Source organism: Patagioenas fasciata, chromosome 2 (genome assembly GCF_037038585.1).
Source record: "Patagioenas fasciata isolate bPatFas1 chromosome 2, bPatFas1.hap1, whole genome shotgun sequence".
NCBI classification, from domain to species: domain Eukaryota; kingdom Metazoa; phylum Chordata; class Aves; order Columbiformes; family Columbidae; genus Patagioenas; species Patagioenas fasciata.
In genome coordinates, this window is record NC_092521.1 from 80,048,072 (window position 1) to 80,073,777 (window position 25,706).

General features: G+C 41.7%; 1 protein-coding gene across 1 annotated transcript in view; it reads right to left on the minus strand.

The window, feature by feature from the left end:
• Window positions 1–25,706, minus strand: part of MYO10 (myosin X) — a 159,806-nt gene that overhangs the window by 20,354 nt on the left and 113,746 nt on the right. Inside the window, exons 20-27 of the mRNA XM_065830121.2 lie at window positions 10,920–11,044; window positions 10,643–10,757; window positions 7,954–8,060; window positions 6,722–6,931; window positions 6,394–6,433; window positions 5,093–5,995; window positions 3,693–3,816; window positions 2,084–2,327 (exon numbers count right to left, since the gene is read on the minus strand). Coding sequence (XP_065686193.1) covers window positions 2,084–2,327; window positions 3,693–3,816; window positions 5,093–5,995; window positions 6,394–6,433; window positions 6,722–6,931; window positions 7,954–8,060; window positions 10,643–10,757; window positions 10,920–11,044 — 1,868 coding nt within the window. The remainder of the gene's footprint in view (window positions 1–2,083; window positions 2,328–3,692; window positions 3,817–5,092; window positions 5,996–6,393; window positions 6,434–6,721; window positions 6,932–7,953; window positions 8,061–10,642; window positions 10,758–10,919; window positions 11,045–25,706) is intronic.

Below are 25,706 nucleotides of genomic sequence, written 5' to 3' on the forward strand. Positions count from 1 at the left end.
AAATATTCAAACTACTACAAGTGTCACTATACCAAGTTGACTATTCTGTTATTTTTTTTAACAAGAACTAAAGAAAAAGTATTATGAAACCTCAAGAGAGACAAAGATAACTGGCTTAAGAAATGGATATATTTCTGAAATGATTGCATACCCAAGTAATTTTTTGAGTGCTAGAAAGAAAGCTCTTTAAAATTAAAACCAAAGAGCAAACAAAACCTGGATTAGTGATTCTGTGTGGTTGTGAGTCACTAGAGAAAGACAATTCCAAACGTGACTTCCAGAAAAAGCTGAGTACACACCTGCTGAAAAGTTACATCTTCCCAATTTGTAGTTTGGACATCTAAGTATCAATATATTAAACAAACATGAATCACAAAGCCCAAGATTTTTAAGGAGTAATTTAAGTTTTACATCAGGTTTTCCTGAAGCTTAAGAAACCAGCTTGATTTTGTTTTTTTCTGTTTTACTGTATTTATCTGAAGCTTATTATTTCCTTAACTAGCCATACTTCATCATCTATACTATTCTTATAAATCCCTATCCCATAAACATTATGTGTGAGCTCTGCTTAACAGACTCATAAGGATGATTTCTCTACTATTAAAGCAAAAAGCTATAATTCTGTCCTATTTTTTTTAATTTGGTTTCCTTCCCTCCCAATATCAGTGTCCAACAGAACACCTCCCTGTTCTGCATTTAAAAAAAAATGAATCGGCCTAAGATTCCTTTAATTTGAATGGGGTCCTTTACATGGAGTTGTGAAATACGTAAGTCACGCGATATGGCAGGAATGCATTCAGTGAATATTGAAGTTTCCTAGAAAAGCTATGCCTTATTTCTCACAACATATAGGTCTTTAAATACAAATATCCTTTCTTTTAGCTATTTTACAAGTTGTTGATTGAACTTACATTTCAAGTTAGGTTCAACAACCTTTACCTCATAGTTTTGAAGGTATGTTCAGCAAAGAACTTCTACAGGGCACAGTCAATGAAACAATGTGGCGACAACAAAAAGTGAAGGTTTAAACATATTAGAAAAACATGCTAAATAAACGCTATGGTACATGAGACAGAGTCAAACTCAGTTTAAACAAAAAAAATTGTAGTAGGAACTTCAGTCTATATTCTGAGATTTACTTGGGAGCCAGCAGCCCATTGGTTTTACAAGAGCAAGTCAGGAAGCTCACTGAAAGTATTCAGTTCATGCTGCTTGCAATCAGACTCAAGCCAGGACTTACAAAGAAAAGATTAATCTAAACTTTCAGTTTAGTTTAAGTACTCTGTTAAATTAACAAAACAAAACAGATAATTGCAAGTTACAAGGAGCAGCATGGAATCAAGTGTTAAAGCCATTTCTATTTTGCTCTATCTTGGAAGAAAACCTAGGTACATTTTTATCCAGGAATGAGACTACCAACATTAGCACACTCTAATTTTTAAATTAGATAGATAATCCATAAGTTCATAAAGCCTAGTGACTTTTTAGCAGGAAAAATACTGTTCCTCAGAAAACTTCTTCGATGCATGCTTCAGCAAGCATAAAATTTTAAGGCATAAGGAATTTTTGTTAGCAAGACATAAGTTACTAAGTTAAGTTGAGTAATTCTATTTTTTTTTTAGATGAATATATGCAATTTAAAGACTTTATCACCACAATTACTTCAAACATGAAGAAAAAAAAAAAAGTAAATGCATACAGAAGATACAGCTTTGACCCATGTTAACTTAAATATATTCTCCATTCTAGGTCTGCCTGCAGCTATGGACTTGGCAACATGCCCCAAATTGCCCTGGGAATCATTACAGACTAAGTAGGGCCTCTAGTCTGGGAGAAAGCATAGATGGGTTCATTATAGCAGCAGTTTTCTGAAGTATTTGGCACTGGCTCAGCTCTGGAGCACTCTGCAGACACAGGAGAGAGCCAAGTAAGGACAACACTTGCTTTCAATAACTTCATCACACACACTCTCATGTTTGCATTCACACAACTTGAAGGCAGGGCACTTGATGTCTTCCCAGATTAAGCCTCAAGAAGTATTTAGGAGGAACTATGGCTAATATATAAACACATATAAACGTACTTGGCTGTCCGGACATCGATGGAGCCCTTTAGCTTTTCTTCACTGTCATTTTCAAAGTACATCAACCTGGACTGTCTGAGAACAAACCATCGTTTCTTCCAGTTCCTCCTGGAAAGCGTGGATGATCCACCCCCCTTTTTGTGAAGCCAACCCTGCTTAAGTGCTTCCTGCTTGGAACGAAACCACAGGAAGGTCTCATCCTTCAGGACACACCAGCGCCGCTTCCATGTGTTTATTAAGCCACCTGGCAAGACAGACAGATGTGGGTTTATACATCATTAAGACAAACAATTATATTACAAAACAGAAGCTGTGACCAAACCAACGCTGGAAGATGCTGACCAATGATGCTGCAGTTAAACTGAGTCTCTGCTGTAAGCCACAAAACCAAAGATCTCATTTTTGCGCATCCTTAAGGCCACCAATACTGTTTGCAATCTAAAAACCCTTAAAACTACAAATTACAATAAATCTCCACATAAAAAATATGTAATTTAGATTTAAAATGATATATACTTACACATAACACGTATAGTAAATAACAGATTATTAAAAATTCATATTGTATCTAAAAAAATCAGATCTTCAACACTGTTTTCAATGCATTTCAATGATAATTTAAGAAAGGTTTAGTGTTAAACTCTTTCTTCTTTCCAGTTTTCTGAAATACTTATGGTTATTAGGAGGTAACAATGTTCAACTCAAAACCACAGAACCTGGACAAGCTGTACTTAAAGAGCAGGAAATACACCAGTGTGAGCACAGTCCTGCCAAAGTGTGGTTTTAATGCCTAAAATTCTTGTGAGCTTTGTTACAGTAGACAATACACCTTGCACCGTAGTTACACCACAGTCATAAAAGCCTTAAACAAACCAATTTACTCCTGTCGTTCCACAAAAACTTATTGCAAACTATGTCAGAGGGTGAAAGCTGTGCTAGTGGCAGCTGTGTACATTATTTTTCTCACAAATTTAAGTCCGTGCACATTCATCACTGTTCCTATTCCAGGAAAATAAGTTATGCCGCAGTGATGGGTATCACACAAGGATTCACCTAGATTATAATTTACTATCAATTATCAGAAGATAAAACAAGAATCTTAACTACAGATCTCCTGTGTATACTCTTGCAGTGTCCTCCAGATCCCTTGGCTATACATTTCCTTCTTTGTGTCTTTTGGATCCAAAATGAAATTTGACTGATCAGTAAAATAAGTTGAGTGCTCAGTAAAACTGATCTGCAATGTGGAATGTGGTCTATGTTAAAAGGCGCATGAATCAGCTTTCCTCAAAATTTGGTACGATTTGACTTTGTGAGTTATTTTACTCTATTTATACCAGCGATTCCATTGTTTACGAGCCAGCAAAAGTGTAAAATGAAACAAGAGTCAGCTGAAAATGTTGGTGTTCCTTTGCAGAGGGAAGAACACTGCTAGATGGAAGGCATCTAAAGCAAATAATTTCATTTGAGAGCAGCTCAAATTAAGTTACTTTTCCACAACCCTTTGAAAAATAAGAAAATAGCTTAACTCTACGGAAATTTGAGCTCAAGGTGTAATAAACATTTTTAGTCATTTTGCATATTTAGCGAATTGAGATTCACCCAATACCTTTCATGTACAGAAAGCTGTGAAAGTAGGGCAGGCTGACACAACTATAGACTGAATCCCTCCGGTAGGAAAGTTCATCATCTGTATCAAATCTGGAGTCAAAATCTTCTTCACTGTCTTCAAACTACAGAATAAAGTAAATAAAGGTGAAATAATCTCTCAGGACAGACTTTAGATAAAATTGGTTTAGAAGTCTTCATTTAAAACATTTCATGATGCACTGGGAGCACATAACTCCTCATTTTTCATCCAGCTAACAAAGGAAGAAGTACCTTGTGGTAACCTGCAGATTGAACTGTTCGATTACACACTGGCCCTGATGTCATGTAAGAAATCTATGAAACAGCTTTATCGCTGCTCAGGAAAGTCATCCCTTTGTAAGAGCATAGCCAGGGCATGTTACGTTGTGCTACCTCCCTCCGTCATTGAAGCGTTGTGGGCAACAGTTTACAAAAGTCTTGAAAAGAAAGATATTCCTGAAACTGTGGTAAGAGCTTTCCTCCACCCTCACCCCAAATAATCAGAATTTCTGTTCCTTATCTGACACACACCCAGAGTCGTGCAACAGGCAGGAGTCCTCAACAGAGAAGCTAAAAGCATTTTCCTCATAGGCAAGAACTGTCAACTTATCCCAGGAACCATGATAGCTCTTTGACTGGTTTTTTATTACCTCAACTGTAATAGATATTTTAGTGTTGACTTTTTCCTTCTAAATAAGTCAGCGTTGCTGAAATACTTTTTTGCTCTCCCTGTCACACAGTCTCACAGAAGTATTCTGTGAGTGGCAAAGGCAACCATATTCTTCCAACAAATATTTGTAGGAGTGAAGCCCACAGTATACTCAATAAACAGCACAGAGAAAGAGCTCCACGGTATAAGTGTCTGCCTCAATAATTTTAAGATTTGCCATCATATGTGAAATTTACCCTCCAAGTAATCTCAAAATACACCTGGTAATTCAGGGACTTCTCCAAGCAGGTTATTCTGTGCTGCTGCAACTTGCATGCGTAACTGAACCTGTTTTTTCTGAAAACAATTCCCCACCACGCTACCTGGTGCCCCTGCACACAGAGAGGAATTCTGCTGATGAAGAGCATCCAAGGTCTCGCGCTGAGCTCCTCACCAAATACCGTGCAGTTCTGCATTAAAGCAGACGGAACCACATCCTTGCACAAGCCTGGGACTGCAAGCAGCATCCAAGCTGTCCCTAACTAACACACTCACCCCAGTGGCATCTAGATGGCAACACACAACTACGTCCATACACAGTCTAAGCAACTCAAACTACACAGTGCAGACATTTGCAAGAATACCTACGGTCACTCCACGGCTGCACAGTGGGAAAAAAATAATCAGAAAGCACATACCGATTATTAGATAATAAAAACAATGATACTTACAGAAGACTGAGCTCCTTCAGAGCTAAACCGGTATGCTCCAGAGCTATTGTAGGTCCCCACTGAGCATCGGTAGTCTGGTGACCATTGGCTACTGTGCGAATTGGAGAAGGTCACGCTGCTACCCGAAGTAATAGCACCATCTTCATAATCGTCTTGGTCATAATCGTAGTCTCCATCCGGAGAAATAAGTTCCACAGAATTTGGGGGTCTACATGATACATTTTCTGGCATGCAGTACGTGGATTCACCACTGGAAGAGTTGTGGAGACTGACTGTGTCATGAGCAGGAGGTATAAGCATGGTGTTGCCAGCAGCAGGAATTGTTGGCACCACCGTATCGTTCATATAGGGATCCTCTTCTGAGGAATCATCGCTTGTTCTGATGCCACTGGTCCTTTGATCAGAATGGCCATGCTCACTGGGGTTGGGCGAATCCTTAAATGCATCATCATCAGCTTCAAAGCCCTCATCTACCTCCTCCTCAGGATACGGCTGGCTGAAGTTAAAATTGGGCTTCTCACTGCAGGCATTTCCAGTCTGTTCAGTCAGCTCAGCGGGATACCCGTTGCCCACAGAGAGAGACCTCTCAATGTTTCGGACACATTCATCAATCTCATCAAAGTTCAGAGATTCCAGGAACTCCTGGGCTGCTCGACACGCTTCGTCCTCGAGCCGCCGGAGCTCCTCGTCTCGAAGCTGCTGCAGCCTCTGTAATGAAGCTTCTGTCAAGGACAGCTCCTGCTGCTTCTTCACGCGCTGCAGGTCTTCAATTTCTTTTTCCAGACGCAGGATTTCTTCCACCTGCCTTCTTTCTTTCTGCTTCTCCACCTCTTGCTTCAGCTCTGCCTCCTTCTGGGCTTTCTGAAGGGCAGCCAGTTCCTGTTTCTTTCTCTCTTCTTCAGCCTGTATATAATGAAAAAAAAAAAAAGCCCCCCAGTGCAATATTTCTTTTTAAAATTTATTTCTAAAGCACTATGCTTCCACCACACTGTTCATTTAAAAGGACCTTTATCCCTACATCAGAAAGAAAAAACTAAAAAATGAAAGTATGATTACATTTGCTTACAGATACTGGACAGCTCAAGTACATGCAAAAAGTTCAATCTTTGCCAGAAATCAAATGAAGCACGAGGTGAAAGAAATTTCCATGCAAACAACTGTATTAAGTTTCCTTTGGCTTTATCTGCCAACTCCTGTAATAAGTTTAACTTAAATGCCAGAGATGCCTTTTATTTTTTTAATGGCTGGGTTGAGATGCTCAAATAAACGGCATGGCTGAAAACATTAAGAATATCATTTACCTGCTGGGCAAGACGCTCTGCTTCTTGTCTTTGTCTTTCCCTAAAAGCAAGGCAAGAAAATAGGTTAGTATATCAAGCTCAACATAAGCTCATCACATACCTTTGTAGGGCAATAACTCAGCTTACAGAGATCACATGGAAAAGACAGCCAAAAATAAGGTAACCAAGGACATATTTGTGAATATGATGACAGCTACATGCTTCTTTTAGCAAAAGAAGCAAAGGTTTCCAAACTCAGTTGATCAAGAATAGCCTGAAATAAAGGCTATTCAGACCAAAACCTAATGTGGCACAGACAGGAAAGTGATGTCAGACAACATTTCTGCACCTTTCTTCCTCCTCTTTTCTCCTTTCCTCCTCCTGTCTTCGCTTCTCCTCTAGTCTCTCCCGGTAAACACGTCGAGCAAGCTGGCCTCGCCGCTGCTTCTGAAGGATTATGGCTGCTTTCTTCAGGCACAGGAACTTTTTCCTACCACTGAATGCTCTGTAGTTCTTCTGGATCACAACCACATAGTAGAGAACCTTTCTATACCGCTTCCTGGGAGAAGGAAAAATAATTTAAAAAAAAAAGGTAAATTTCTAAGGAAACAAGGAACTAACCAGCAGTGGCGAGCGGTCTTGCCATGGTGACCTGCAATAATGAGCCCAAGGTAGCAAAACAATTTATTATTTCTAGGTCTGTGGTGGTTTCCCCACTCTCATTCCCGCTCTCCTCCCTAGGAGAGGAAAGAGATTCTCTCATTTCTATGACAGCACTGTCTGTGTCCTCATTAAGGAAAGGCACATTACTTGCTTTACATGTTCTTATGCCTCTGAGAAGGAGATGCTAAAAGGACAGCTCTGTGTGTGTGCACACATGCAGAGCAAGAATTTAGAGACAGTCATCCCTCGTCTCTGAAAAGAAAGATCATGAACAGCAGGATAGCTCTGTCATTAAAAAAGGAATATAGTTTTTCAGCAACATACTGGTCAGGATATAAGGACAGGACTAATATACACATGAAGAGAAATTACCTCATCATGCAAACAAGTTTCTTTAAACTGTCCTCATCTGATTTGTAGGAAAAGTAGAGAAATAAGCAGATGGGATGAGCAACTCCACCTAATACATAATGCATGAAGCCAGGTAAACAAACGAAACATTCATCAGTTATCCAATGTCATGGTTCTTTAAGAACCAAACTGGTTAGTTTTATTTGTCTTCTCTTTTCTAAAAAGATAAAGCGGAATCTCAGCTGGTAACTTGGGGCAGCTCCACTAGGTGCCATCCAGCTGGAGATCCTACCATGGATCTAACGCCATGATTCAATTACATGGATGCTGGCTGACCTCCAAACTTCCACACTGTCCTATTGATTATATTAAAACAATTCAAACTCCATTTTGTTTTATTCACAGGTCTGGCAAAGATACCAGCTGGTATTTTCCAAAGCCACGTACAGGATTTGGATGCCTGGTCCCTAGGAAAAGTTAAGAATTGTGCCAGAAGGATTTAACTCCGTGACACCCCACCCATTTATTCCAAAGCTTGATCACTAATATTCTCATCTAGTCACTTACCGGGCTGCATAACCTAAGATGTGTGCTCGGATAATCATTGCTGCCTTGGTGACTTCCACCTCTCGCTGTTTCTCCAACTTGTGTTCCAAGGACTCTCGGAGAAACACCTACACAAGAAAACTTCTGGGTTAACAACTTGTGGGGAGCATCATAGATAAAGGACAGCCAGCGTGCTGCCAATGTGAGTCTGAGCAGCAAGCCCCAGCTTTGAATTCAGAGAGAAATACACCATTTCCTCAACAGAGAATAAAAACAACCCAAAACATATTCCTCTTAAAAGAAAATATCTGCAGGCGACCCTCTAACTTCGGGGTTCAGTGGGAAGAGCCTGATTACAGGAATGGAAATTCTAATTAGAAGCAGGGTTTTTCCAAAAGCAAGACCATTACTAGATTCATTAAACTGGCTTTCCCACCAAAGAGTAAGACAAGACAAAAAAATGTGTAAGACCTAGCATGAACTTGCTGATTTGAGAGGCTGAAATATGACCCAAATTACTTAGCAGCTGGAAACAGCCAGTTCAGCGACACTGGGACTATCTGGGGTGAGACCAGGCTGCACACCACAATGTGGCGATTAAAAGTGCATGGATAGCGCAGGCTCTGCTGAGGGAGGAGGGCTGCAAAGACAGCAATGTTTCCTTGAAAAGTTTTGGGTTTTTTCCTGAAAAAAAAAAAAACAAAGAAAAAAACCTCAAAAAATCAGACTTTTGGAGTGTAGAAAAAAGTTTTCCCTGTGTTTAGGGGAGAAAAAACCCATCATCAAAGCCAAAGCAGCAGCACTCCTAAGGAGAGACACAGTTCTGAGTTTTGAATGTAGCTAGAAAGGGACTACATTCTACCATAAATTACCCAACACTATGGAACATAAGAAAGCCCACAGAAAGTCCCACAGTTCTGGTATCTGAGCTGCACTGGGCAACTGTTTCTAATTCTTTCACTTAGTTGGCAATCTATTCGCTCTACACACACAGGCTTTAAAAACACAACAAAATTCTGCTTCAGAAAGGCATCTAGCTACTTCCTGAAGAAAAATGGACATTAAGCACACGTTAAGCTCAGGCTAATGCCTTTTCCTGAGCAGATGCATTGCAGCTTGAGATGTGAAAGACAAGAAGAATTCACACTGAAGCTAAGTCATCGCAATGTTGCTATCGCCTCTTTTAAATAACACAGGCAGGATGGTGCCCCATCCCATGTTCAGCTTGAAACCAATGTTCTCTTGTTCTCTTCTACAATAAGCTGTTTATTAAGATTCTTACAAATATGTGGGCAGCTCCTGGGGGGGGGGTGAGCCCCGGCCCTATTAAGATGCCACAGCACTGTCTGGGGTCTGTGCATAAACACTGTTAATATTCTGCATCTGAAAGTATAATGCAAAGCACTGATCATTATCACTGTATTATTTGTAAGTCAGTGTCTGAAAACGGGATGAAAGATGACTTCAATTGCCATCAGAATATTTCAGATGCTATCTTTTACAATGCCTGTAAAATACTGAAATCAGCTTTCCCAACAGCATGCAGAGGAATGGAAGAAAACATTCAAAACTATGCAGTTGTGGGGTGAAGAGGATAAGGATGAAGGTCGTTTCACCCAGAAATCAGATTTTACAAAATATTTCTGCTACCTTATGGTAATGAGGAAGTTTTTTCACAGATCTAACATTTGACAGAAAAACTGCACATGTAACACGTAATTCAGCAAACTTTCCTTTAGGATCTGTTTTTCATTCTCTCTCCACTACAGAAGCCCTGGGAGCACCAACTGGAGTTATCCAGAAAAAAACAGAGGAGAAAGCCATCTGCAGAAGCCTGGGGGCTGATCCTTGGCAGTGATGGCCTCATGTCTGCAATCCACTCTCTGGTCCTTTGCACCAGGTGTTTCTAACATTTAGGAAACCTCAGATCGTGCAATGGGGAATCTTCTCCTGGGTACACAATACTTTCACACCATTTGTTACATCTAAGAGCACAAATTCACAAGGAGGGAAGCTCTGCACACAGCTGTTGTCCAAAATCAAACTGGCAAAATGAGCATGCAAAAACACCTGGATTGTTTTATTTCTCAAAGTTCCATTATTTTAATTAAAATACTTTGATTTTTTTTTTTAAGACAAGAAAGTTGTGGGCAAATTTAAGGTTGTTTGGTAGGACACACATCGAGGTCTAATGTACCTCTGAAAAAGATCCTCAGAGTAGGACAGCAAACACACTTAGAGCTCAACTCTGCCACATGAACACTGGCTAAAATTCCTACTCTTGATTTCAGCCACTGTGTGGGTATCATGTAGGTGGGTTTACTAGTGTGAGTGGAGCTCCCAGTAGAACAAAGTGTTATCTCACATGCTCAATACTTCCAGAAACAATAAAATCCAGCTACCATGGTTTAAGTTCTGATCCTCCCCAGCACTCTTGCTTGTGAGCAGTGGTAGAAAATTCACATGAACTCTTTCTCCGTGAGTGAAATCCCCAGCCAGTGTCTGAGTGCCTCAGACAGCAAATTCCTCAGCATGACCATTAAGTGTTGCTATAAGGGTTTCAAGAGCACCAACAGCCACGCACAACTTCCTTTAAGGCCCGAAGTAATTACCATTACAACTACATCTCTGCAGCTGCCCAGTCTAAATCCTGTCCCCTCAGCTTTGTGTAAGCACCATCCCCACAATATGCACAGCCAGATTATTTTACCTTATTTTTTCCAAGCTGCCATTCAGTGCTTGTGTTGTCATACAGACGAAGCAGGACAGCACATTTCTCATTTAAATCTTCAGGCAGAGTTAAGTTTCTCATGAGAACTTTATACCTGGCAACCAAAGAATATTTATTACTTCATTTAAGACACAAGTTCCATTTTTGCCGTATGATTTTTTTTTTTGTTATTAGATTTTCACTTTATTCCTCAACATGGGAATGTTGATTTGGCACCCATGACTCACATCTGAGGCACACAAGTCGGCGTGTTTACCTTTTGTAGAAGTCTTGAAAGGGCCTGCGGACCGGGAAGCCAGCCCTCCGAATCCTGACTGTCTCCAGCATCCCAGAATAGCGCAGCTGGTTAAGCACCACTGTCTGATCAAACTGGTCTGGCATCTAAAATGAGCAGGTTCAAAAGAAGGATTTTAATAGCAATGGTTAGAGATGTCAGGGGAAGTAAACAAAGGGCAAATTTATGAATCTGCAACACACAACTGCAAGCAACTGGCTACACAATGTCTTAAAGGACATCAGCAGTTCAGAACACATAAAAATATATCTACAGAATGGAAACAAAGGGGTAATTATGCTCTATAATTTCCATAAACACAACATTTACAGCCGTTTAGTCCAATCAGCGCTCTCTTTCCATTTCTCGTATATTCGCAGGCCATTGCTGTGCAGGAAGAAATGACAGAAAGAAGCACAGGCAGCCAACAGCTCAACAGCTACAAACTTGGCTATTTTGTTTCTTTAGCAACTGAATTTACAGTCCCCATAGATAATCCCAAATATTGAAGATACAGTTTTAGAAAACAAACAAACAAACAAAAAAACCACAAAAACCCAAAAGCAGAAAGGCAGAAAACATTTAATTTTTAGTGTAGTGACAATTCATCTACTATGGACAGGGATGGAAGTTCATCAATGGAACCTCAAATCTTAAATGAGCTGTATTTCAAAGAGTTTCTGTTTGTTGTTCTGAACAGCACAAATATTTTCATCTGTGAACCCAACTCCCAAATTTCTGCTCCTCTGAAATGTTTCCCTTAGTTTGCATGAGGTTCTTTTGGCATCATTTTTCACTTAGAACACAGATAACCCTATCCACTCAGCCATGAAAACCTGTGAATACGGATGAGTGTGTTCCTGCCCCAGGAGCCTCAGGAATCCATTCCTTCCATCTCAGAAGCGCCCAAGTCACCTGTGCTCCCCCCCACGCTTTGAGGTATGCCAGCCACAGCCACACAAAGCCACGCAAGATGGTTGATAGAGAAGGTGCAGATGCCCCATCCGTGGAAACATTCAAGATGGTGCTAATCATTACACTGCAAAATGCCAGCAAACCTGATACCAAAATAACACCACATGTAAATACACCACTTAATTCTTCAGCCCAAGAATCCACTTTAACCCATCAGCTGAGTGTCCTGTATAGTCATTTGCAGAGCTGAGGTACAGTGCTTACTATTCTGCAAGAAGTTCAGAAGGTGGGATCTTGTAGATAGAGTCAATAGTTTATATAAAGACCTGAAGATCTTCAGCTGGTAGAAATGACAGTAAGATCAGGCCCTGAGCAACTGTCAATCAGAGGAAATATTGGTATTTATTAACAGGCTTTAATCATGCCCCATGTTCGACTTTGCAAATAAATGACTCCCCAAAATTTTAACTTCTCAAAAGTAATTTCAGGAAAGCATAGACTCAGAAGTTCATTAAAAATATCTAGCCTAAACTTTTCCACCAGCACCTTTATGCTTAGAACAAAACACTGTGTGCCAGTCAGACTTGTTAATAAGGTAGCTTCAAGAATATTGATAGATTAGCTTCTACCTCCCTCCTTTAAAAGGCAGAATGTCTAAACCAAAATGTTGCTATTCTTCCTTTAATTTCTTTTCTGAAGCAGAGGTGGGAGGCTCCTTTGTAGGTGCAACAGCCCTTCTGCGCTGAGATGTTGCAGAGCCGCGTGGCCAAACGCTTCCCTGGCACTCACCCTTCCACAGCGTAACACCTTCCAGCCCTTTCTTTTGGTACCAGGGCTAAAATTCATACAGGAAAACACCACAGCCCTCCCTCCTTCCACGGTCAATAGCACCGAACAAAAATGAGAACAACCCATGTTTTAAAAAGTGGCTGGACAGGGGCTATGGAGAAATTCAGCCACCGCCAGCAGCTGCTTTGCCTTCCTTTGTGACGCGGGCTTTGAGACCCAGGGAGGCTCGGGAGTGACATCCACTCTGTGCCACCTGGCACATTGTTGCATTAATGGCTCTGTTACAAATGTGACTTAACATTTAATTTCCATACCTGCATGTATAAAAAACCGAATGTTCTAAAGGGGGGAAAATGCCTTTGCGAATGATGCAAACTCCCTCTTTCTTCTCAGTGATGTGTTGCATTTGGATTTTGCCACCACTAGTAAAACACACCACAAGCAAAATCTTCGTGTTTTACTGAACACACAGCACAAATGCCTAACATAAAGGTATTGATACTGTAATGACTGGTATTGCCAACTGCGTTTTCCATAAGTGCCCACCCAATGGCAGTATTAGGGAACCCGCAAAGCTGCCCGTCGAATGAATCTCCAGAAAGGGAGGGAATGAACACAGATGCACACGCAAATCCCTAGGAAAAACATACTCACTTTTTGCCTTGTGCAACGCAAGGCGGATGTGTGCCGCAAGCAGATGCAGGTCTGCTTTAACGCTACACCTGTTTTTAGTCCTTTTACCTGTCCCATACTCACTGGTTCAAAAGGTGACGTTGTTTGCAAGATTTGCAAACAAAACTATTTTTGGTGCACTGAGGTGGGGAGGCAGATGCATAGATGGGAGTGGGGACACAACAAAGCCAGGCAAAATTTGGATGTCTCTCTCACAAGGCAGCCTCTCAGTTTGCAAGGGAGTACCTCCTGCTTTGAGAGCCAGATGGTTGCTGCACCCCCTAATCCTTTTATTGCCAGCCCCAGGCACTTAAAAAGTCAAAAGTCAGCCAAGCGGCTGGTGTGAAAGCTCATGTTACTTTTTAAAAAAACTTTCTCTTTCCATCTCTGAGTTGCAGAAAAAGAAGCAAGATTTTCATGACCTTCTTCCAGCAACTACAGAAGTTAGAAACAACCCTGCTCTGTCACCAGAAGCTGGGATTGTCACAGAGTCACCCAGCTTCAGAAGCCTGTATTTAAAAAAAAACATGAAACACTGGAAGAGATGTTAACATGGTATCACAGCAGGGCAACATAAAGACCATCACAATTTTAATTACATAAGCATAGTCCTTCACTTTACCTTGCTACTTATTTTTAGTTACTCACAGACACATGAGGCTATTAAATTGGAGGGTCAAACCCTGCCCTGGCATATCACGGGAATTACATCTGCATTAAGTCTGGTTGCTTGGGCTAGACTGGGGGTGGTGGTAAGAGATGTGCTGGACTCCTATTTCACACTTTGAATACAGAATGCCTAAAGAGATTCCCCATCATCTGGGGGGTTTTGACTGGGTCATCACAGTAACTCTCCATTCCTCGCCTGTGACGAGAGCTGCAGTCAGTCAGAGAGGCAGCCCAAATCCGAAATGCTAAAATGCATTCATGGTTTCCCATGTCTAATGAAAACACCCCGAAGAAGCAACCAGCGCAGTCCTGTTGGTAACACCACAGCATCCAGTGTATCCATCTTATGACTCGGCGATACATTGCACCTCAGGCAGTATTACTCTGGGGATGAAGGGGATTCCAGCCTCAGTTCTACAAACACTTGCAGACTCAGATAACCTTAAGCTTAACTTCCAGCCAGCAAGACTCCTCATACGTAAAAAATTAATTGCATGGGCATTTATTGAACCAGAGGGCAAGTACTGTATATACCCCAATGTTAAACTGCAGACACTTCTAAGACAGGGAATGATGACCGTCTCCACTTGAATGATGCTCACTGCAATACTAAGGAGTTAAACTCACAATAGCATAGAATCTCCATGCCAAGGGTTTCCTATGCAGCTGATGCTCAGTCTTTTCTTTTTAGTGTTGCTCCTTCACACTGCCCATGAACTACTGCAAGTGAACTTTCAGATTTACACCAAAGTAACATGGCACAGGACTCACCTCTGGGGTCTGCTAAATTTTTACCAGTGTGCTGGTAAAAAGAACGGGACTTCTTTTACAAATGAATACTTTGGAGGAAATTGTATTCTGTAGGAAAATTTCAGATAGACAACAGAACCATAGTTGACTGCAAAACAATATGTCTTCTAAAGTAAAAATCTGAAGTAATTGCTAAAAGTAAGACTCCTGCAAAGAAAGATCAAATTTAAAGAGAAGGTAACAGAAGAACTGAACTGATAGCTTCCAAAATTGTCTGAGGGATATAGTCAACTTCAAATCATCTCAGTTTTAAACAGATATTTCACATTTATCAAGGAATGATAGCACTAAAGCACTCTTGAGATGCAAAATCACCAGACTGCAGTTAGACTCCCATGGGTCACAGCCACGTTGGGCCACTGAGCATCAACATGAAATTAACAGCTACAAGTCAGGTCTGCTCTACACAATAAAGGTGGTGGGGTTTTTTTGTGGTTTGCTCTTTCATAGCACAACTTCTAATTTATTATTTCCTGAATCCAAAAGCCTCCACTGAACCTGCACCAGGCAGCACCGAAGCCAATGCTTCATTGTGACCTGGAGTCTTTGCTGGCGAGACTCTGGCTACTTAAGCTGCTAAATGCTTGCTCTGATCTGCTCTGAGCCTCCTAAAGGGCAAAGCTTTGGCCTGAAATCACAATTAGAAGCAGCCACTAGGACAGACATCTAACATCTATGCGTAATTCTCATGATAAAAAAGTTCCTTAGATTACAGCCTGACTGAGGCTTTCAAAAAACATCATTCCTTTTCCCTGGACAGCATCCTCAGTGGAGACCCCAAACATCTGAGTAACACACACACAGAACACAGCATTTTTTTGTTCTACACATTATGTGCTCCATTCAAACACAGATGATACCTGACTTTCCCTCTGCAGAAATCCTTCTTCCTCCCTGAACTACTGGCTGCCTCAGAAAAGTACAGGCACAATAATGACAGATTACAGCAGCCTCACGGATTTTATGTAGGCAGGAAGAACTTCACAGAGAGATTGGGGGGAAAACAAAACAAAACTACACACACACACACACACACACACACACACACACACACACACAACCCAAACAACAACAAAATCCCCAGTCCCTTTTTTCTAGGTATCTCTGTGAGAACTCGAGTATGACTATGGCAGCTTTGCTACAGCGTCTTAAAAGTGTTGATTTTCCTGGCTTAGAAAAGCATTTTGTGGATGTGAAAATTTTTTATTTTAAAAGAAATAACTTTTCTCAATATCTTAGCTTTTAAAATCCGCTGTTTTACTCCTAAAATGAAGTCTTCGCAATTTTACTCTGGAGAAAAGCAGTAGAAATTAAAATAGGTCAGTCTTCCCCTGCTTTAGAGTGGGTTTTGAACTTGTTTTCGCATCCTAATGTGTACTGGTATTTTTTCAGAAACAGGGGGACTTATTAAGCCAGATCTTTCTTAAACAGTCCCCATGGTCTTCTGATCTCAGTCACCAGCTCCACAAGTCAAAACCAACGCCAGGCTTTCCTCGCAGACAAATCTGAAAAGTGTGAATAAATTAACTTCTAATATGTAATTTAGGTGAACTGATAGAAAATTTCCACATGCCCAATGTTTGCCTTTTTAAAACTACATTACACTCAGCGACTTTTATCCAACCTTCCTACCCCCAACAAACCAGTTCATGCCCTGCTCTTCTAGCCATCATCTCTTCGGTCGCTTGCACCATAAAATTTGGTGGCATTGGCTTTTTCAACAGAATTTCAACCTCAGGATTGCTGCGCTTACAGCACAAGAAGCATCAGAACCTGTGTGTGTCCTGCCCAAGGACCAGGAGCATCAGGTCCCACTGACCTAAGAGCACATGTATTTCAAGGAAAAAACATTTCCAGTCTTCTCCAGCACGCAGCTAGCTGTAACTGGAACAGGTTCAGGTTGAAACATCGAAAAGTTTGATGCCTGCTTTGTTTGTGAAGACATGCCCTTACCGTCCCAGAGTATTTGTGTCCACAGACAAATATCATAAGATTACAGGGGAATAAAAACAAAGAACGTGGTACTTCTACTGTATGGCACTGGCAAGTTAAGGAATATTTGGATAAACCTGTAATAACAGTAAGTGTTTTGCATGTCTGAAGTTCTCCTGGCTTTTATCTACACATCCACCCCCAAGCCCCATAAAAAGCCTTTAAAAATTGCTAACACTGCTGGAGGTAACTTGCTAATAAAAGAGCATGGGTCCACTGCAACACCACTTGTGCCCCAAAAAATTCTGCTGCAAACTCCAGGTCAGATTTCACTGCAAACTCAGCAATGATAAGCTGTCGCTTTTATACAATCTCTACAGGTCTGAACGTGAAAGTACTGCATTTACCAGCAGCAAGCATTTACACAATTAGCTGCTCTTCTCTTCAACTCCTACTACTGCATCTGACCTGCGTGACTCATCTTCCAGCCCCGAGTGCTTCAGATAAGAGACAGACTTCAGAATTAGCCACTCTCATGCCGCAGGTGAGAGATGCCCATGCTAAAATAACAGTGTATAGAAGGAACACTGTAATTTTAGCATTCTTCCACTGTACCCAAACAGTCAAAGGAGGAGATTCAGTGCATGAACGTGAAACCACTTTTGCTTTTATATTCAGCCCGTCGCCCAGCTTACTTTACAAGCAAGGGCATTGCAAGGGTATTTTTAAGACAGCAGCCCAGTTAAGAGTTATAAAGGAGTACATTACCACACTGACCATTTGCACTAGTGTCTAAAGATTTCAGCTAGGTCAAGACATCACTGACTTAGGTCCAGCTACAAAGATGCTATTTCAGGTCCTGCTTGTTTATATATAACAAAGATAAGAGCTGAAATTAGCTTCACTGTTGGAGAAAAAACGCTCAAACGAATCAGAGGCTTGCTGCCATTTCACGCTTCCATTGACAACGATCAATGACAAACTCACAAACTTGGAGCTACTTAAAACTACTTTTTATTAGTCACTGTCACTGTGCTCTTGCATTTCGGAGATATCTTCTTTTTGTTTGGTTTGTATGGACCAAATGCTACCCCTGAGTAAATACAAAGCAGCCTCTTTGCGAAACTTTCTAAAGGTGTGCAGAATTTGTTCTAAAGGAAGACAGATTTTGTCCACCTCTCTTATATCAGCCCACTCCCTCAAAATGACAATGTAATTTCTTACACACTGGTTAAAAGTTCACAGAATAGGAATGGATTTTTAGAGGCATAGGCTTAAACACTGGAGATATTTATGTTTTCTAAGTGCATGTTCAGAGCTATCTATGTGATTGCTTAAGTTTTCAATGAGCCCTTGCTGCTTGAATGCATTATTCAGAGAGGCCATTGAAATGCACAGAAAGTCTCAGGGGCTGTTTGTCCCAGAGCAGCAACTGCAGGACCAGCCAAGTGAGACAGACAATTAAGAGCATTTGGGAAAAGAGGGATTTAAGGTTTGAAGCCGCTCTGGCAGGGTCTCAGTGCACTGACAGAAGGTGTGACTTGCAGCACAGGCCCCAGCTGGAACTTTTCATCAACCCTCCTTCTCCACCTGTGAGTGATCTGTTGCCGTTTCATCTGAGGTCATCCTCACTAAAGCCTCCAGTCCCTGCAGACTAAACCCCAATCTGGCCTCCTTCTCCCCACATTGTGACCAGTCAACAGGCCTCTCCTGAAGAAAATCAATCAGGCTGCCTGGTAGCCCCAGACATACCATGAAGAAACATGCTGTGAGGTACTAATTACAAGGACAGCTGTCCTTCCTTGCCCACCCCATGTCACAACAGCCAGTGTTACCTCTGTTCATTACAATGGTCAAGACAATGACTGCACACACGGCTTCGTGTCTGCTGAGGCTGCACACAAACCAACTGCATATGGTGAAATCCTCACCCTCCATGTCAGTGGTGACTCCAAATAACGTACACAGACTGAGACACCAACCCTCTCTCCCCCCTGCTTTTTTTTTTAATAAATTTTTCCACCATACTTTCACTCCTGTAGGCCAGACCACCACATTTTCACAAATCCACACCTTACAAGTTTCTTTGTTATTTGACAGTTTATCAGCAGGCCAGGCATATAAGTACATTTTTACACTTAAAAGCAGTAAATCCTGTTTCAGGATGGTTCGTCTAACATGATTCCTTCAGATAATGGTGTCTACTATCAAGCATTTATTCCTAAAAGATATGAGGCTTCATTAGGGAATAGATAATCAGGACGAAAATGCTTGAGAGATCCTCTTACTAAGATGAATGCCAACTTGCACGGCCAAAGTCTGATGTAGCTATACAACCTTTTCTGGTAACAATCCATGTAAGAACCCAGTCCTGTGTCCTTCTAATACCTAGTGTAGTGTTACTACAAGTAATCTCACACTTGAATATATGAAAACCTCCATGTAGCTAGTTCTCACTGAAATGTTAACACAATATCACTTCAGCAGGACATCCTGAAATCATACTGCAGATAACTTTGATCCACATAATTGTAACTCTCCTTGCCTTCCCTGTGCAACAAGAGACTGAGCAACCCTTTTCCAGACTGCAGCTGCATGTGGGGTGGGAGAGAATACATGGATATTGACTTCTCTCCCCTTTTGCAGGCAAGTAGAAATGAGGAGGTGGAAACAGCTTGGAAGAACCTCACTTCCAGCCAGAAGAGCTTGTGATGCACAGGTGGAGAGAGCGAACATTGCACTCCACAAAGGGACAAGAGACATCAACTCATGAAGCACAAGGAGAAGAGGCATCTAAACCCAAAACTCACAGTATTCTCTGTTTCAGTCCTGGGCACCCACCTGCCACTTCTCTTGATCTAGCTACACTGTTCCTTTAGGACCGTGTGTCTGAACACCATTAGTCTTGAAACTCTTCTGTTTTGGGGCATTGCTTTAAAGAGAATACTAAAAGTTCTCCGTTGTTTCAGAAGCCAGATTAAATCACTAAAAAGCATGAAAATCAGAGCCAAGACATTCAAACCAGAAGGCACACCTTTTTTTTCACTGAGTGTATTCATTGGAAGAGCTTACCTATGGCGAGGGAACCATTTAAAGCCACCAGACACTTCAAAGCAAACATGGGACCTTCTCCTCCTTCCAGCAGGTGTTAATGGTTTCCTCATGGTCTGCCACGCAGTGGGTTAGACCAAAAGATGTAACTAGTCCCCCATCACCACTCCAGTTGTGGAAAAAATACTGGTTTTATTTATTTGAAGAAACTTAGTGCTCACTATTGGGTCTCCCAAAGACTGACTCCGTATCAGAGGGAGAACAAGACGCACAGCTTGAAGCAGACAGTGCAATCCAGAACTGCGCTTCCCACATTCAAACTTCGGCTTGGCAGGACCCAAGTTCATTACTATGCAAGTATTCAGTGGTCCAGCAAGGGAAATTTGGCTGAGATGTTACTGTGGTTAACTGTCTACGAAGACACAGGCTGTGGCACTGTGGACTAGCTTAAATTAAGTCATTACAAAGCCTCCACACACTCACCACAAAATAATAAAAAAACCCCTCTTCATTATCAGCTCCAATTGTTAAAAACAAGAAAAGCCCTGCAACAATAATTAATTATAGCTCTGAAAACCATGAGACTTAAAAATAATTAAAAAGTTTGAGCTGTCTTTAACTGATTAAAGTGTGGAACATACATGTTTGTTGTATGGCAGCAAGGGCCAGCAATTTCCTAGCTAAAAATCAAAAACAGATTCAAAAAGTTAGCACTTGGTTGCACCTTTTTTTTCCATATTGAGGCCACAAGCAGTTGTTTCTTCTCCAATGCATTTTGTCCCTACACACAGTTCATTCCCTCGGTGGCCCCTAAAAAGCACCTACAAAGCACAAGGCTGACGTAACACATAGACTCGCTGCTCAGTGCTTTCTCAAGCAAGGAAATGTTCCAGTGCAACTCCTACATTGAAAAAAAACATAGGTGGTTTTACAAAATTATCTCCTAAGGAGCCCTTTCTCCTCTCTTTCCTGTATCGAGCCCTTTGTTTGAAATCTGTATTAAGAAATCAGCCAGGCTTAAATCACAGCCAATATCTGACATGCGTAAAGGAGGAACGCCACAAAATATTCAGCCGGAGAGCTGTGGGTTGCTAGGACACTGGAGGTCGGGCAGCACTGAAAGGGCAGATTATTCCCACCCCTGCACAGGGCTCCATTCATCGTTGGGTTCTGTCTCTGGGCTGCTGCCTGTGCGGGCACCGCGACTCAGCCCTCCCAGAGCAGCCTTGTTGCCTGGCTCCCCTCAGCCCCTGCACCGAACAGCTGGCACACATCCCTCTGCACCAAAAATGCCCATGCATGGTCCTTGCTGTTCTGCATCACTATGGAGGGCTCGCTTCAACCTGGAGGAGCTCAGGACACCGGGGGCTGCCTGAGAGCTGTACTGCAGCAGAGTTGCAGCGGGTGGTCTGGAAATCTGCTTTAAGGTTTAGAAGTATGAGGGAACCCCTAACATTGCAGTGAGTAAACCCTCTAAGTCTAGAGAGGGAAATTCAAGTTTACAGAACGTGATGGGGATCCCTGAGATCAGCAAGGACGTCTGCCTGGCTGGCAGCAAAAGTTGCGTGATGGCCCAGATAAATGACCCATGTAATCAGTACGTTAATTACACCTAAATTGTATATCTCAGCACATCTCAGATAGTGTTAGTCTAACTTTGCCATTTTTCTTAGAATTTGCTCCATTGAGCTGCTGCTCTTAGAATCATAGAATCATTTTGGTTGGAAGAGACCCCCAGGATCATCTAGTCCAACCATAACCTAACTCTGGCACTAAACCATGTCTCTAAGAACTTTGTCTAAACACCTTTTAAACACCTCCAGGGATGGTGACTCTGCCACTTCCCTGGGCAGCCTGTTCCACTGCTTCACGAAACTTTCCGTGAAGAAATGTTTCCTAATATCCAATCTGAACCTCCCCTGGTGCAACTTGAGGCCATTTCCTCTCATCCTATCACTTGCTACTTGGGAGAAGAGATCAACATCCTCCATGCTACAGCCTCCTTTCAGGTACTTGCAGACAGCGATAAGGTCTCCCCTCAGCCTCCTTTTTTCCAGGCTGAACAGCCCAGTTGTACCCCTACACATTTTCACAGTATGAATTCAGGACTGGCCTTGCAGATCTGCAACCGACTAAACAAGGGGGTATCAAGACAAGTGGAATGTGCATGTGCCTGTGTTTTCGGGGAAGGGACAGAAAATGAAGGTAATTGTTTGTTCTTGTGTACATTAATTTCACAGAAAAAGGCAACAAATATGTTCTCCTTGGACTGCTTTGTTGTAACACAACATCCCCCCATTAGGAGTTGGAAAAGTCTCCTGGTCGAGTTCTTTGATGTTTCTAAGAACCAAACCAAAATCAGATTAAGTATTTCAGATAATTCTGAAATTTCCATTCTAAACCAAAGAAAAAAGCCCCTTGACTGATTTCTTCATATATTACATGAATATGAGATGAAGGAGCTCTGCAGATCATAGGTATCTGTGCTACCACAGAGGCCTTGCTGAAGGCACAGGTGAGTCAACATCACCTTGGCTAGAACAACAAGTAGCTCCTGTGCTTCCTGAAAGTATTGCTAATAATTGCATTTGACAGAGCAAAAAACCGTGGTGATCTCATTGCTATAGATTATATATTGGCAATCATTAACACTTGCAATGAATGTCACCATACATTTTTCCCTCGAAAAAAAACTGCATGAACTACTTCTTCGTTCCAATCCCTATACATCTGGGAAATAAGACTTAACGACAGAGTAAATTAACTTTATTAGCATGGTGCAGAGTAACCCAGAATGGATAGCAAGAAACCTCCCTTAACACCAATATGGTTATCAGACTACTAACTAATCTAACTACACACGTATACAGAGAGAAAAAAATTAATTATAACAGATGGCAAAATTACATCAAAACCAAACTAATTTAACATTGAATCACGTTCTGAGTGATTTCAGATGGCACTGTTCATTTCCACAAAGCCTGCAGAATTTACAGGCAGGGACGCTGGTCAATGGAATCTTTGTTTCTTCTTCTTCTCCAAGGCAAGTTCCATGTTTTCTTAGTTACTTGAAGCACACATTGTTGAATCTTACCTATTTTTAAGATGATCCTGTGAGGAAAATGTCTGCCTTTACAGAACTTCATGGGTTTACAATCTGCTGCTTCACATTTAAATAAGAATATGGCTCTCCCTGCCCCAGAAGTGGATTTTTTTCTGTCCCTCTTCCAGATTTTCTGATCACGGTGAAAACACACTATTAAGATTGGTTAGATGCATCTTCACTACTGACATCCCAGCACTACATTCTCCTGGGACCAGTCAGCAGTGTGGACCCCATGCCACTGCAGCATTGCATATGACAGTTCTCCCTCCTCCTCCGCACAGGCAACTTGTGTCTTTAGGCTGGGTACACAACTGCAAGACAGCTGCACATCTGCCTCACTCCTCTTCAAAGCTGTGTGACAACAGGCATCATGGCCCCAGGTACTCTGTTATGTGCTGGCCAGCACATCCAAAGCAGCATAAAAGCAGTCATAACTGAAGTAAAGCATTTAGACGTGTGCTTAGAGCTCATTGAGGCCAATGAGACAAATGTCCTTTAAGGACATGGCTGATTTGAGGTGCGCTACGTTGTACACGTCTGTGGCCACATGGAAATGGCAATTCTGGATGGCTGAACAGCCATTTCTCCCCTAAGAAATCCATAGGCTGGCTTAAAGGTACAACAAAACATAACCCTTAATGTCTGAGTCAGAAAGAGACACTGAAGATATAAGCAACTTTCCTAAACGCTGCTTTGTTTGCTGTACAAATTGTTTACTTATGTTAAAAACTTCTGTGAAGCCAATTTAAGTGCTAAACCACTTTAAACAAAAATTGTCATTTCTTCCTTTGAAATACTAGTTGATTAATGAGTCTGGACACTATTTCTTTTTGGCTAAATATGCACAAGTGGTGTGGCTGGCAAGCTGCAGATGGGCATATTCATCCTTTTCGTGCTGAATCTGGGGCAGCCATTCAAACAAGAAAGCCAGTATCACACAGGATTTGGCATTTATTTGGCTTTCTGAAAGCAAACGTCTTCTGTCAACCCATCTACTTTATGTCTGCTTGACTGTTAAAAGTTTTGAGGCCTCCAAAAGCCCCAACTTACCACATACTTAATGTTGATCTAGATCTACAGAGAGAAGATCCAAAAACGTCACCATCTCCTCATGTAAACGGTGGAAATCTAACACAGGACTTTGAGCTTGGTGACAAACTTGCCTTTTCTACACTAAACATTGTGCAATGCTCACAGGTGTGTGCAATGATCCAAGGTGGCAGCCAAAACCAAACCCCCGCCAGTTTCCCAAATGATTTTCCATAGTGCAATGGGCTTCTTGGCTCACCAGCAACTTCATGGACTGGAACAGGTCTCACCCTGCACTTAGGACTGAACAACACCACTAATACTGTCCACTAATAATGTCCTGAGGAGTTGTGGTACTACCATCTCCTCAGCAAAGCTCTTGTGAGTGGCACCAGCTGCCCAGCTCCCTGTTGCTTGAACAGGAAATGTACATCAGGAATGTGGAGGAGACAAACCCACTACAGCAACCTCAAACCTCATCGCGCAACAGCCAATACCTTCCTGTAGTCTAGGCTGACCACCATCGCACAGCTACACCTCCACTTGATGTCCCAGAACACGGACCTTACAGCTACTACCTTCCACTTCATACAACTAAAGCACAACCTCGCTTCTGTTCACAGAATCACAGAATGTTAGGGATTGGAAGGGACCTCAAAAGATCATCCAGTCTAATCCCCCTGCCAGAGCAGGAACACCTAGATGAGGTTACACAGGAATGTGTCCAGGCGGGTTTTGAATGCCTCCAGAGTAGGAGACTCCACAACCCCCCTGGGCAGCCTGTTTCAGTGTTCTGTCACCCTCACTGAGAAGAAGTTTCTTCTCAAATTTAAGTGGAACCTCTTGTGTTCCAGTTTGAACCTGTTACCCCTTGTCCTATCATTGGTTGTCACCGAGAAGAGCCTGGCTCCATCCTTGTGACACGCACCCTTTACATATTTCTAAACATTAATAATGTCACCCCTCAGTCTCCTCCAAACTACAGAGACCCAGCTCCCTCCCATTAATTCTAACGACAGTGTTAGGAATGGACCTGCCTTGCTTCTTGGGCTTGTAAACTACTTAAAACCAACAGAAACAGCAAATTCTGAGTGTAAGTTTGAGGAAAAAGATAAGATGCTTTGACATGCTTTCAGTAAGCATTTCATGTTTCAAGTTTCATCTTATGAGATGACTACAGATGTTCTGCAATGTACTCAGTCCTTACAAACTTATCACAGTGAGGTTTTCCCCCACAAAGACTTTGCTTCTTTGTCGCATCCCATGTCTTAATTAAGAAAAGCCACACATAATATATATATGTACACATAAACAGATACAATTGAAGAGAAAAAAGCTTAGCAACTGACCCAAGTCTACTCTTAAACAACATCACCTTCTGCTCCTGCTTGGGTTTTGTGTTCCGAGGGTAGCTATGATAAAGATCCGTGAACAGCTGGCACAGTACTATAACTTTCATGTAATTCCTATCAGCAATCTAGCTGTATTGGAAAGAATAAGTGCTGTTATGCTTCCATTTACATTACAGGTTGTAAACACATTTTTCTCGAGTAAGCCAACAAATGACAAACAAAACAAATCTTATCTTTTTTGAAACTAGGTAGTTTTGGTCAAAGAAATACTGAATACATATAATTGATGTTTCACACAACAAAAAACCCCTACATTTTGACCAACCTCCACTGTTACCACCTGGGGTTTAAAATGACACATCTCAACATCAGGGAGAAAAGAGCAACTGCAAGTTACAAGAGCCCCCTTTCCCAGTCCCATAGGCCCTTTATCAGATCATACTT